The sequence below is a fragment of the Babylonia areolata genome, chromosome 12 (genome assembly GCF_041734735.1).
Source record: "Babylonia areolata isolate BAREFJ2019XMU chromosome 12, ASM4173473v1, whole genome shotgun sequence".
NCBI lineage: Eukaryota > Metazoa > Mollusca > Gastropoda > Neogastropoda > Buccinidae > Babylonia > Babylonia areolata.
The window spans coordinates 19,442,421-19,457,420 of record NC_134887.1 but is presented as its reverse complement, the minus strand read 5'-3'; the positions used below and the strand labels follow the sequence as shown (position 1 = coordinate 19,457,420).

The 15,000-nt window shown below is 43.9% G+C and overlaps 2 protein-coding genes across 4 annotated transcripts in view; both read right to left on the bottom strand.

Annotated features, from left to right (window-relative positions):
* Positions 1-3,922, bottom strand: part of LOC143288423 (chitin deacetylase 8-like) — a 12,174-nt gene extending 8,252 nt beyond the window's left edge. Inside the window, exons 1-2 of one of the 3 annotated variants that reach the window (XM_076596896.1) lie at positions 3,813-3,922; positions 85-332 (exon numbers count right to left, since the gene is read on the bottom strand). In XM_076596896.1, coding sequence (XP_076453011.1) covers positions 85-325 — 241 coding nt within the window. In that variant the 5' untranslated portion in view covers positions 326-332; positions 3,813-3,922. Of the gene's footprint in view, positions 1-84; positions 333-1,710; positions 1,761-3,573; positions 3,603-3,812 lie in introns of those variants that run through there. The other 2 variants (XM_076596895.1, XM_076596894.1) reach the window with 2 other exon arrangements.
* Positions 3,923-11,177: 7,255 nt separating this feature from the next.
* Positions 11,178-15,000, bottom strand: part of LOC143288088 (lactase/phlorizin hydrolase-like) — a 28,370-nt gene continuing 24,547 nt past the window's right edge. The window contains exons 17-18 of the mRNA XM_076596367.1: positions 14,861-14,964; positions 11,178-12,571 (exon numbers count right to left, since the gene is read on the bottom strand). Of these exons, the coding sequence (XP_076452482.1) occupies positions 12,452-12,571; positions 14,861-14,964 (224 nt within the window). The 3' untranslated portion in view covers positions 11,178-12,451. The remainder of the gene's footprint in view (positions 12,572-14,860; positions 14,965-15,000) is intronic.

Here is a 15,000-nt window from a genome sequence, read left to right as displayed (position 1 = left end):
TTTGTCTGTACGTGTATATATATATATATATATATATGAACAACACCCCCTCCCCCTCCCCCCAAAACTATCTGAACGTCTTACCGGAAAACAGATCCAGGTAAGGACCCACATTGCCTTCGTTGACAGCATTCTCAAAGGTCACCAGGATGATCTGAGGTGTGTATTTCGCAGGGATACCCCCGGGGATGCTGTCGTCGTTCGAGCAGCGACAGTTTGGGAGCTTGCAGTTCACCCCGGGTACGCACTGAGCTGACCGCGAGGCCACCCCAGAAGCAAGGAGCAGCATGGAGCACAGGATGGTGGTGTAGTGTGGCATCTTCATCTTGGTTCTGTGGTTGTGGGGAGTTGGGGGTGTGGGTTGGAGACAGGGAACAGGTGGAAGAGTTGTTGGCATTGTTAAAAAAAATGTTTAAACTATAAGGTTTCATTTTCTATTATACATCATCGAGGAAGGTGGCAGAATCGCTAAGACGCTTATCTGCTAATACAGAGTCCGTGAGGGTCGGAGTTCGATTCCCGCTCTCGCACTTTCTCCTAAGTGTGACTAGAAAATCAGAACGAGCGTCTGGTCAATCGGATGAGACGATAAACTGAGGTCTCGTGTGCATCACGCACTTAGCGCACTGAGAAAGAACCCATGGCAACAAAAGTGCTGACCTCTGGCAAAATTCTACAGAAGAAATCCGCTCTGATATGTACACAAAATTATATGCATGCATTCAAGACCTGAATGAGCGCATTGGGTTATGCTGCTGGTCAGACAGGCATCTGCCCAGCAGGTGTGGTGTAGCGTATAGGGGTTTGTCCGAACGCAGTGACGCCTCCTTGAGAAACCGAAACTTGAACATCATCACCGCCTTATATAACAGCTCCAATCTTCACATCACATCAGTTTTGCAAGGGAATATCAGCTTACGACAAGTTGGTAATTACCTTGCATGTATAATACGTCCGGCCCAACACTCAGCTTATATCACAGATTGACATAAGTTTACATTTGGGCCAACAGCAAAGTGAGAGCTGTATTATCAATGGTTTCTCCAGTCAATGGGAAATCATTTACAGCATAGTCTTTTGTGAAGGACTATGACTCTCAAACTAGGAGGCAAAAATGCACTGGTTCTTAGGGCTGTAGCCTTGGGGGCTAGTTGGCCTTTGGGAATCATCCCAACGCCGACTGTCCTAAAACCCTCTTGGTCGAGAGAGTGGGGATGTAACTTGGGCAAGACACTCTCCACTATAATCAAATTCTAGCCCAAATTGTCGGAACAGCAGTTGCCTCCTCTGCTGTTCTGATGGTCATAGTCGGACACGACTGACTATCACACACACACACACACACACACACACACACACACACATATATATATATATATATATATATATATATATATATATATATATATATATATATATATATAATACAGTGACAATCTGCAAGGGTAATCAAGTTGTTCTTTGTTGATGTTGGCACTGGTGGTTTTTCACTTGTTTGTTACTCAGTTGCAAACAAGTGGTATATTCACTCTGTCGACATGATGACGCCCAAAATATTGTGGATGGATTTTTCAGGAAGTTTTGTTGAAATATTAGTTTTCAACTTCTTCTTCTTCTTCTTCTTCTTCTTCTTTTCCTTCTTCTTCTTCTTCTTTTCCTTCTTCTTCTTCTGTCCCTAAGTGTCAAAACTGTACGGGTACCACTGATAACCTGGCAACCAGTTCTCTCCATTTCTCTGTGTTCATTATCTACCAAGAACCAGTCAGCTGATGTGTCTGTGTGTATGTGTGTGTGTGTGTGTGTGTGTGTGTGTGTCTGTGTCTGTGTCTGTGTGTGCGTGTGTGTGTGTGTGTATCTGTCTGTGTGTCTGTCTGTGTGTCTATGTGTCTGTGCGCCTGTATCTGTGTGTGACTCTGTGTTTGTGTGTGTGTGTGTCTGTGTCTGTGTGTCTGTCTGTGTGTCTATGTGTCTGTGCGTCTATATCTGTGTGTGACTCTGTGTGTGTGTGTGTGTGTGTGTGTGTGTGTGTGTGTGTGTGTGTGTGTGTCTGTGTGTGTCTGTGTGTCTGTGTGTGTCTGTGTGTGACTGAAGCCTGACTGAACGACACAGGAAACGAATGATGAGCGCGTAAAGGCAGTTCTCGGTCGGCTCCACGCAGGTAGGCAGCCCGTTGTGCTTAGAGCTTAGTTTCTGAGCGAGGACAGACACTTTATAAGTACGTAGAAAAGAATGTTGAAAAAAAAATCCAGTGAGTAGTTAAAATCAGCTGTACGTTCACTGCCATTGACAAGACAATTAAAATTTGTGACGAATCCACAGGGGACCGAACTGCAGTTATGCCAGACAAAACAATGGTTATCTCCCTTGAAATTCGAATGGGGATCCCAGTCGTCTTTGAAGGGCTCAAGTAAAGAAGGAGAAGGTGAAAAGAAAGAAAAAAAAGCAAGCAAGACAGAATTATGAAGAAAAAATCCACCGTAAAGAGAGAGACAGAAGCATCAAACACTGAACACTTGCATGCAACTAAGGCAAAAACAAAAAAACAACAAAAAAACCAAAAAAAATACTGAACACAACACTGAACACTAAAATGTTCGTCATCAGCTGTAAAGCTCTAGTGACATAGTAGGTACAGATCAGAACAAAAACTGTATGTATGTATTTGACTGATTGATAGTTCCCGGTTGTTGAACATTAACTACACTATGGTTTAAAGCTTTGCCGTAACAAAGTTCAGCAAAGAAGTTATGTGTGTGTGTGTGTGTGTGTGTGTGTGTGTGTGTGTCTGTGTGTCTATGTGTCTGTGCGTCTGTATCTGTGTCTGTATCTCTCTCTCTCTCTCTCTCTCTCTCTCTCTCTCTCTCTCTGTGTGTGTGTGTGTGTGTGTGTGTGTGTGTGTGTGACTGAAGCCTGACTGAACGGCACAGGAAATGAATGATGAGCGCGTAAAGGCAGTTCTCGGTCGGCTCCACGCAGGTACGCAGCCCGTTGTGCTTAGAGCTTAGTTTCTGAGCGAGGACAGACACTTTATAAGTACGTAGAAAAGAATGTTGAGAAAAATAATCCAGTGGGTAGTTAAAATCAGCTGTACGTTTACTGCCATTGACAAGACAATTAAAATTTGTGACGAATCCACAGGGGACCGAACTGCAGTTATGCCAGACAAAACTCATGGTTATCTCCCTTGAAATTCGAATGGGGATCCCAGTCGTCTTTGAAGGGCTCAAGTAAAGAAGAAGGAGGTGAAAAAAAATGAAAAAAAAGCAAGCAAGACAGAATTCTGAAAAAAAAAAATCCACCGAAAAGAGAGAGAGAGAAGCATTAAACACTGAACATTTGCATGCAACTAAGGCAAAAAAAAAAAAAAAAAAAAAAAACTGAACACAACACTGAACACTAAAATGTTTGTCATCAGCTGTAAAGCTCTAGTGACATAGTAGGTACAGATCAGAACAAAAACGGTGCAAAACAGATGAAATAAAACAGAAAGAAAAAACAGAACTGAAGCAAAATAAACTGATAAGGGATATGCGACACTTTAAAAAAAAATTTTTTGTAGTACTTTGTCATTACCTCAAAGAGTCCATATAGCAGTGCGAGAGAGATGAAAACCACAACTGAATCGAAACAAAATAACGAAGAAGAAGAAGAAGAAAAGAAAAAAAGGAGACAGAGAAATACAAACAGATTTAGAGAGGGGATCATAAAGAAATAACCACACAAGGAAAATAATGAGTTAGGAAAACAAAGAAAAGGAAGACACAAAGACGCAAAGAAAGACAAAACCAGAATGATAAGAGACAAAAACTCACATGTCAGCAGCCAGCCAAGCTATGAACTGACGGTAACACACACCAACTATTTATACACAAAACACCTTCCAAAGAAACGATAATAGAACAAAACAATACAAAACAAATAAAACAAAACAAAAAACAAAAAAAAACAACCGCCACCACATCATCATTTCGCAATAACCATGGTCGAAGTTTGATCTTGTGACTGATAAAGTTCATGTGAGGCGACATCTTTTTTTTAATTTTTCACTTTTTTCAAGGTCAAGGTAAAAAACACTTTCATATATTCATAACATATTCATAGCAGTGCACAGCTGTGACAAGTAATACACATTATGATTATACACACACACACACACGCACACACACACACACATGCGCATTCACCCGCGCGCGCGCGCACGCTCACACATACACATGCGCATTCACCAGCGCGCACGAACACACACACACACACACACACACACACACACACACACACACATGCATGAAGTCTGCTGACTTGGAAAGCTGGCTCTATTTCCCCACCGGGTGAATAATCAGTACAAAAAAACTAAGGCTGGCAAGTACTAAAACCACAGTGCACACTTCTACGTCTGTATGCATGGCAATTTCTTTGCGTCACTTTTAACCATGTTTGATGTGTGTTGCATATGTGTGTGTGTGTGTGTGTGTGTGCGTGTGTGCGTGTGTATGTGTGCGTGCGTGCGTGTGTGTGCGTGCGTGCGTGCGTGCGTGTGTGTGTGTGTCGTTGTTTCACTCGCTCCCTCTATCCTCACCTACCAGCACCCCACCCCAACACCCGCCTCCCCATCCCATCTACCCAATATGAGACGACTTTCGATGGATCACTGATTAGCTGTTTCGACCGCCCCTGTCCTCGTGATCAACGGTGTTATCTGCACTGCCAAGTCAGGCGGGTTTTCCTTAAATGCGTGTATTCCTGACGTGATCTCCCATTTCCTTTGTCCTTGAAGCGACAGGAATAGGCGGCTGGTGACACAAGCAGCTAAGAGTGAGGGGGCGTGGGGGTGGGAGGTGGTGTATACGTATATAGAAAATTAAAAATATATATATATAAAGATTAGAGACGGAGAGAGAGGTAGGAGAGAGAGGAGGGGTAATGATAACAATAACGACAGCGAAATTGTCTGTTGAGGGAAGTGGAATAAACATACATGCTACTTTACACACACACACACACACACACACACACACACACACACACACACACACACACACACGCATGCATGCACAGCTCACACTATCACGACAGTACATTCACGTATGAATAAGTGAAAACATACACAGATGCATACATGTATGCAAATATTCACAAATGCACACATACGTGCATACATAGATACCACAGATATTCACAAACATATACACAAGCACGTTCATACATACATACACACACACACACACACACACACACACACACACATATATATATATATATATATATATATATATATATATATATATATATATATATATATATATATATATACAATAAATCAAAAGACAGACACAAGCATGCTTAATACTGAACATTGAGGTCATTCTAAACTAGCTTGAAATTACCCCTGAAAGTAAATTTGGTCCAGTAATAATTCACCCGCACCCCCTCTTTAGCTCACATTAACTTCTGGTGAAGGGGGGGGGGGGGGGGGGGGGTAGGCATTTTAGCCCCCTTCCGACAGGCGCAATAGCCGAGTGGTTAAAGCGTTGGACTTTCAATCTGAGGGTCCCGGGTTCGAATCTCGGTAACGGCGCCTGGTGGGCCAGTAAAGGGTGGAGATTTTTCCGATCTCCCAGGTCAACATATGTGCAGACCTGCTTGTGCCTGAACCTCCTTCGCGTGTATACGCAAGCATAAGATCAAGTACGCACGTTAAAGATCCTGTAATCCATGTCAGCATTCGATGGGTTATGGAAACAAGAACATACCCAGTATGCACACCCCCTGAGTTAGGCGGGGTAATGACGGTCATACCCTAAAAGCCCACTCGTGTACATACGAGTGAACGTGGGACTTGCAGCCCGCTAACGAAGAAGAAGAAGAAGAAGGCTGTGGTCCGTGCCTTCCACGTGGTTGTTGAGACCTATCCATCTTCTAGTGGACCAGGAGGTGTGTCGTGCTGACCTAACTGGAATCACCCCCCTCACTACACTCGTTTTTCCCATTGTAAAATGGTATCTTAAGTCATATTCATATTTGATATTTTGCTGTTCGGATGTTTTTTCTTTCAGGCTAGTCCAGATTCTTCTTCTTCGTTCGTGGGCTGCGACTCCCACATTCACTCGTATGTACACGAGTGGGCTTTTACGTGTATGACAGTTTTTACCCCGCCATGTAGGCAGCCATACTCCGCTTTCGGGAGGCGGTGCTAGTCCAGATTAACCTCAGGACCCCCATAGACTTCGCTGAAATGACCCAGAGGGCTAAATTTGGCATGGTCACACCTGACCTCCGCCCCCATACAGCGGGCAGGTGGGTCGTTCACTCTGGTCCATCAGCTGGGAAACCTGAGGCCTGAAACCGAAAACTGACTCCGAAATCAGTGTGGTAGGAAGGTTCACGGGTGAAAGTAGCGGCAAGAGTCCAGTCAGCGAAGGTCCACATGGCGAATGTCCATGGCCCATAGAAACATCCACAGAATTCATAGAACACCTATAGACAATTAGTAATAATAATAATAATAAGTAGTAGTAGTAGTAGTAGTAGCAGTAGTGGTATCATTATTATCATTATCATTATTATCATCATAATGGATACTTAAATAGCACACTATCCAGAAATCTGCTCGAGATGCTTTACAAAATCACTTTTGTTTACATAACACATTACATCAATGTTACATACACACACCAACATATCGGGGGGGGGGGGGGAGGGGGGAGACGAGGTGAGTACAGTACAGTACAAACTTACCGTGAGCTACCATTCCCTTTGTTTCCCATAGGTTGTAACGGGGAGGGTGTGTGTGGGGGGGGAGGGTGGGGGGGGGGTAAACGGGGTGAGTTCAGTACAAACTTACCGTGAGCTACCACTGCCCTTGGTGCAGAAAAGAGGAAGGGGTGGCTAGTTCAAGCTAAGCGAGAGCTCAACTCTACTTGTTTCCGCCAGGGGGTCAGTAGGTTTACAAGCTAAGCGAGAACTGTAATACTCCCCTTGTTTCCGGTGCGGTGTAATGTGGAGAGAAGGGGGGAGGGGAGGAAGTCAGCTCAAGCTTGTCGAGAGTTACCTCCCGCCTACTTCCGCCATGTTACGATGTGGAGGAAAACGGTCAGTGCGAGCAAACCCAAGTCGACCATCCCCTGTTACTTCTATCACATTGTCTCCGACCTAGGATAGGCGCTGAGTAAGTATCGAAATCATTCGTTCATTCATAGAGGGATGGGGGAGGAGGAGAGCTATACAAGCTTGTACAGACCGAGTCACGTCCCCTACAGCACGTGATGGTGAGAAGTGTCAGTATAGGGTAGCCCAGACCTTCCCCCTGCCCGTACTTTCGCCATCTTGTAGTGGGAAGGAACTTCCTTACAGGCTGTCAGAGTAGGCTTGTTCAGAATACCCCTAGGGTAAAATCAAGTAGGGGATGGGGGTATATTGAAGCTGTTTCACCGGGATTGAACCAAGAACCCTCAGACTGAAAGTCATATGCTCTAAAACCACTCAGCCATCACGCCTGATAAAGTGAAACGTGTGTGAAGTTTCATGAAATGGTGGCTCCATGGAAAGGAACAATTCGATCTATATGCTGATAACACAGCAGTGAATAAACTGATAAATCTGTCCGTATATGGTATAGACATACCCACTGATCGATGTACTGTCTGAAGATAGCAGAAGTTCGGCACGAGACAAAAGCTGAAAGCTGATGTCAGCGATTAGTATTACACCTCTGATTGGTCCTTGTACCGTGTTAATTGTCCACTTCACGCGATTAAATGATAAATAAAAAAGAGTCTTCCTCATGCCAAGCAATTTTGTCTTTCGCTGCTGATTTGGGTATCAAGGTGAAGTACTTTGTTTGTGTGGAAAAAAATACATCATATGTATACTGTTACCGATACATGGACTTTCCATAATATAATCAACATTATAACTCATGACTTGTGTGTATGCACACGCGCGCGTGCGTGACCGTGGCCTGGTGTGCCACATACGCACATTTTGATACATATAAGAAGAAGAAGAAAAGACAATCACGCGCACGCGCGCGCACACACACACACACACGCACGCACGCACACAAACACACACACATGCCCGCACACACACGCGCGCATGTTCGCGTGTATCGCACACACACACACACACACACACACACACACACACACACATATATATATATATACCCACCCTCCCCCCCCCCCCAGCCACCAATAAAAAAGCACACACACACACACACACACACACACACACACACACAAATCTCACACACACTAGCTTCTGCGGGCGTGTGGGCGTGCGTGCGTGTTTGGGTTATACATGTTTTGCATGGGGCATCTGCACCATCTTTAGCATCCATTGGATTGACAGCATCATCAATGTCAAGGTCCTCGGGAAAGCCAGAGTCACCACCATCGAAACCATACTACTGAAGACCCAGCTGCGCTGGTACATAGGACACGACTCCACAACGAAAGACCACCGCCTGCCCAAGATCGTTCTATACAGTGAACTGTCATCTGATCACCGCTACAGAGGAACACCCTGGAAGCGGTACAAAGACATGCTGAAGAAAGCCTTCACAACCTGAGACATCACCCCCCCCCCCCCCCCCCCGGCCCCCTCCTCCAATGGACTTCCCAAGCCGCTGACCGAAGTGCCTGGCGCTACACCATCCACCAGCACCTTCGAAGCAAGCTTTCGTGCCAGTCTGGAGGAGCTGAGGACAAGGTGGAAAACCAGGGGACAAACAGAACCCACCACAGCCGCTGTGGAAGATCTTGTCTGTCGATCTTCAGTCGAAAACGGAGTAAGGCTGCCTACATGGAGGGGTAAAAACGGTCATACACGTAAAAGCCCACTCGTGTACATACGATTGAACGTAGGAGTTTCAGCCCACGAACGAAGATGAAGAAGAATTCGTCAGCCGTGAGCATTACTTGCGCTCAAAAAGGAATTACTCATACAACCTTTACATGTATGTGGTGTGATGGCCTAGAGGTAACGCGTCTGCCCAGGAACCGAGAGAATCTGAGCGCGCTGGTTAGAATCACGGCTCAGCCGCCGATACATTCTCCCCCCCCCCCCCCACCCCCGCCCCCACCAGACCTTGAGTGGTGGTCTGGACGCTAGTCATTCGGATGAGACGATAAACTGAGGTCCCGTGTGCAGCATGCACTGAGCGCACGTAAAAGAACCCACAGCAACAAAAGGGTTGTTCCTGGCAAAATTCTGTAGAAAAATCCACTTCGATAGGAAAAACAAAAAAACTGCACGCAGGTAAATTTTTTTTTTTTAAAGGGTGGCGCTGTAGTGTAGCGACGCGCTCTCCCTGGGGAGAGCAGACCGAATTTCACACAGAGAAATCTGTTGTGATAAAAAGAAATACAAAAGAAAAACAAAACAAAATCTTCAATTCCTAAGTCAACGCCAACAGTAACAGTAATGGAGGTGGAGGGTGGGGGCGGGGAGGCGAGGGTCAGGGAGAGGGGAGAGAGTAGAGGATGGAGGGGAATGGGGAAGCAGGGAACAGAAGATAGTCCACTTCAGTTCCATGTGTGGGTGGGAGCCAATGGAAATAAAAGCTCCCTCGGCTTTTCCCACCACTTCTTCGGCTATATGGGTCGTCCTCCTGCTGTAATTACTTGTCGTTCAGGTTTCAGTACTCACGTTCTAAGCACAGTTCTGAATTACTTTTCAGTTGTACCATTAGCGTGCCTGCTCGGCTCAGATGGTTGAGTTTGGTTTGGTTTTTGTTGCTTATAGTCCAGCCGACCCCACAGGGCCATATCAGGACTGTCAAACCATACAGCTGCTCAACCGCGTCAACACAAAACTGTCACATCTACACAAAAAACACGAAAACAAACCCACAAAACACAGTTCATGACACAGTATCCCAACCATTTAGCTCCGTATGGCAAGTAAGACTAGGCCATGCTGAGGACGCCAGCCATTCTGCTTAATTTATCATCCCCCGATTACAAAAAAAATCGTAAAGAAAAGGTAAAAAGCAATACTTCAAAGCCAAACAACAACAACAAAAAACAACAACAAACAAACAAACAAAAAACATAAAAGGACCATATAGGCAAATAACACTGCAGAATTGGCAGCTAGTGCCCATCTCACTATCTAATCGCCAGAGCAAAACAGCACAGATAGTACATCACAGACTGCGGAAAAGAGAAGAAAAAAAAGTGTCAAGGCCTGCTTGAAAAAAAAAGAAATGGGAATGGACTGGGAAGGCAGAAAAAGGAGACAACAGTGAAGGAAGAAAAAAAAGGGCAGAAACAAAGGTAGCGATTGAAATGAGGAAATTTCTAGCACAGAATTTACAGAAGGCGGGGGTGCTATTCGTACTGAAAGATCACCGACAGCCCCTCGTGCCAAGCTCGCAAACACAAGATTGTGTGCTTGGGTCTCGGGGCGCCCAAAGGTGTGAAAAAACAAAGTATGAAGAACAATGTGCCGAATTTTTTTTTTTCTGTTTAAAAAAACCCCAGCTAATCAAGAAACAAACACACGTTAGAATGGACGATATTCACGAAAAACTTGTTGCATTCAAGAAATATTATCCTTATCACTCAGTTCCGAAAAAGAAATTTTATCGTCAAAAATCAGAACATTAAGAGCGAGCGAGAGAGTCAGAGAGAGAGACAGAGACAGACAGACAGACAAAGAGACAGAGACAGACAGAGAGAGAGAGGGAGAGAGAGAGAGAGCATGCTAGTGTCGTTGGTGACATCTGCTAAAAAGAAAAAAAAATATACATGTTGAGCAGAATCAACATCAATACCAGTGAACATCGGAACGTGAGGAGAGACAGACAGACAGACAGACAGAGACAGAGGAGGAGAGAGTAAGGGAATTTGTTCCTGCACATATCCACCCACACACAGCAACAGCCGCTGCTGTGTGGCACATCCACAGTCATACGTGAAAAGAAACGAGAAAGGTATACTGATCCGACTTTTCCACTTCGAGTTCTCTCTCTTTCTTTGTGTGTGTGTGTGTGTGTGTGTGTTGAGTGACAAAGACAGAGATAGAGAGCTGAGAGGGAGTCTTTCCACAGTCAGTGGCCCACAATAATCATCCAATAGTCCTAGAGACTCTGAAGACCATGCAATGCGACCACCCATCCTGATGAAACACACTCACAGGAACTGTTTCATACACAAATCAAATTTAATGCTCACCACATAGTCAAATCAATATGCATAGCCTATATTCACCCCCACCCCCACCCCCTCGGGGGATGTCGGAAGCTCTTTCAGTATGAAACAACATCACCACCTGGAAATTCTGTGCCAGAAATTTCCTCTTTTCTACCGCACTCTTTGTTTCTGGCTTCTTTTTTTCTGAAGTCTTTCTTTCCCTTTCATATTTTTCTGCCTTGCTGGTCAGCTCACTTTTTTGTGATTTTTGTTTTCAAACTCTCCTTTCTTTTCACGTAATGCTGAAGTTATTCCATGAAATAGTTCTGTATGGTCTGCTGGGCTTTGAGCAGCAAAGAATGAAAAAGAAATAACCTGTATCCCATCTGTGATTCATTGCTGTGCAAACTCTCCATTTTGTTGCATCAAACTTTCTTCGTTGCCATTCTTCACCTCGTCCTCATTCCTTAAAAAAAAGTTTTAAAAAAGAAAAGGAAAATCATATAATTTAATCATATTCATTTATACATTCAGTAATCATACACTGCTATAATAAAAAATTTTAAAAAAAGACATGCAGCAGATTATGCTCACTTTGTTCTAGTCGTGTCACTTTGTTCTAGTTGTATGTGGAATGTTGCAAAAACAGAAAAAGTTCAAGAAAAAGAAGCAACAGTACTGCAGACTCATTTACCATTCACACACACCTGCCATTACCAAATAAAATATATATATAATTTCCAGGAATATCCATGAGTGCACATCTGTCACACGAAAATAACCTGGCAAATTTTCCAGAAATTATCACGACGGCACATTTGCCATACGCAAACATTTTTTTTTTTTTAAGATGACAAAGTTACCTTTCCAGGAATAATCGTGCAGTCGCTCAGCTTATGAATATCATTATTGATTGACAGTCCGAACATTATTTCGTTTCCAGTTTTCACAACCTGCGATACAACGACATTGAAGCCGACAAACAATCAATAAGATAAGGTTAACTGAAGTTACCACAGAACAACAACAACAGAAAAAGATAAAAAGACAAACCAACAATGAGAAGTAAACTTTTACATCAGTGTCAATGACAACGATGCAGCAATGACAACAACATGGAGATTTTTTACCCTTTAGTTGACAAGTCAAGCCAAGAATTAGATATAAAAAAACTTCGTTTAAAAAAACAACAACAACAAAAAACAAACAAAAAAAACAACAAACCAAGAACAACGTGCAAACTGAAAAAAAAATAAAAGAAAGAAAATAGTCTGTCGTCAGCGCAGTCCGGATGCTTGTGTGGTCAGTCCGGGAGGTCACCAGTTGTCTCCCATGACGGGGCTATCGGGGGAGAAGCCATTTTCCTTCACCAACTGTTTGAAGAAGCTGACTGATTTCTTGGCGGTGCGTGTTCGATTTGGGTCATCAAAGTCCACCTGGGGATAGGAGAAGAAGGAAGAGGAGACAGAGAAATAGGATGAGGAGGCTTGAGGAAAATACATGCAAAAACAAACAAAAGTAAACATAATTATTAACAGTGTGTGTTCGGTCGGGATCCTCAAAGGTTACCTTAGAGTAGGAGGAAAAGTAGAAAAAGATGGGAGGAGGAGGGTGGGGTGGGGTGGGGGGAAAGTTGGGGAAAGATACATACATAAAAAAACGAAACAAATAAACAGTGTGTGTTTCGGTTTTCGACGTTTCTTCTTCTTCGTTTTTTTCTTCTTCTTTTTTTCAAACAAATATTAATAACAGGCACAGAGACAGAGAGAGCACCAGCAAGAGACACAGTGCTCTGGATTGCATTGCACTGCATTGTGTTGCATTGCGTTGCATTGCATGGTATCGCATTGTATTGTGTTGCATTGCGTTGCATTGCATGGTATCGCATTGTATTGTCAATACAGATTTCTCTGCGTAAAACTCGGGTTGTTCACCCCTCACGGAAAGCCCGTAGCCACAGTGCAGCGCCACCCATTTGTTCTGTCTGAAAGTGTATTTATTCGTTTGTTTCTTCTTTTTTTCTTTCAACATAATTTTACCAGGGACACAACCTTCCAGTTGCCGCGGGTTCTTTCACGTGCGCTAACTGCATGCTGATCACACACACACACACACACACACACACACACACACACACACACACACACACACACAAACAAAAAAAAACCAAAAAAACACACAAAAAACCCAACCTAATAATAGTAATAAGTCACATTGTACATCTTTTGAATTTGAGAGGAACACATAGTTACATCTTTTGAATTTGAGAGGAACACATATAACTTTTTGTTGGGTTCCTTCTCACCTTCGTCTCCTATAATTATAATGAATGGGCTGACAGGGCTGCAAGAAAAGGCGCAAAACACCAACAGGGAACCACAGAACTTTATGTGCCTTTGTCTGTACAAGAGGGGTACCGCTTACTAGAAAAATCATCGTGGAGCAAAGTCAGGAAGTATACCAGCAAAATGGCAAAGTTTTAGATAACAGTATACATAATATTCAACAACTGGAATCGTCAATCAATCAAATACATTCAGTACTTTAATCAGATTAAGGCAAATTCAGGCATTATCGAACAGGATAAAGCTGAATGCTTTTATAACAAAGTTCAGCAAATATGTTAAATGCATATGTGGAGAATCTATTTCCAGCAAACACGTACTCTTTGGATGTCAGAGTCTGAAATCGTTTTTACCAAACTTCTCGGAAAATTCTTGCGAATGTATTTTTGACAATTTCAAGATGTTATCTGCTATTGCAGAAGGACATTTGTTATAGGTGTTTGATGTTAGCGTTTCCTTCGATATGTCTATGTCCCCCTTTTAATGTTTTTTTTCCCCAATGCTCTGTATCATTCCCCACCCCCCACACACACAGATGCGCACACACGCGCAATACACATACACACACACACACCATTCTTCACCCTCTACCCAATTGAGTTCCCACCACCAAGCTCCGCCCCCCACCCCCTACCCCCTTTTTTTTCTTTCGTTTTTTCCGTCTAATATCACTTACAGTGGAAGACGTTAAACTGAAGACTACTACTACTACTACTACTACTACTACACAGAGAGAGAGAGAGAGAGAGAGAGAGAGAGAGAGAGAGGACCTTGGTTTATCGTCTCATCCGAATGACCAACAACACACCCTGACCACCACTGAAGGTCTAGTGGAGCCGGGAGGAAGAACGTGAAATTCCAGCCAGTGTGGGATTCGAACCCCTCCCGACGGGCATAATAGGATAGTGGTTAAAACGTTGGACTTTCAATCTGAGGGACCCGGGTTCGAATCTCGGTAACGACGCCTGGTGGGTAAAGGGCGGAGATTTTTCCGATCTCCCAGGTCAGTTTATGTGCAGACCTGTTAGTGCCTGAACTACCTTTCGTGTGTATGCAAGCAGAAGATCAAATACGCACGTTAAACGTTCTGTAATCTATGTCAGCGTTCGGTGGATTATGAAAACAAGAACACACCCAGCATGCACACCCCCGAAAAACGGAGTATGACTGCCTAAATGGCAGGGTTAAAAAAAAAACAAAAAAAACCACGGTCATACACGTAAAAGCCCACTCGTGTACATACGAGTGAGCGTGGGAGTTGCAGCCCACGAACGAAGAAGAAGATGATGATGATGATCAAGAAGAATCCCCTGCCCTCAGATTCTCTCGCTTCCTTGTAGGCGGGTGCGTTACCGCTAGACCACCAGCACACCTACATACCTGATAGAGGCCGAAGTGGGCGTAATAGCCCGTGGTCCACTCAAAGTTGTCCATCAGTGACCAGGCGGTGTAGCCCTTCACGTTCACCCCGTCCAGCTTGATGGCTGGACACACGCACACACACACACACACACACAACG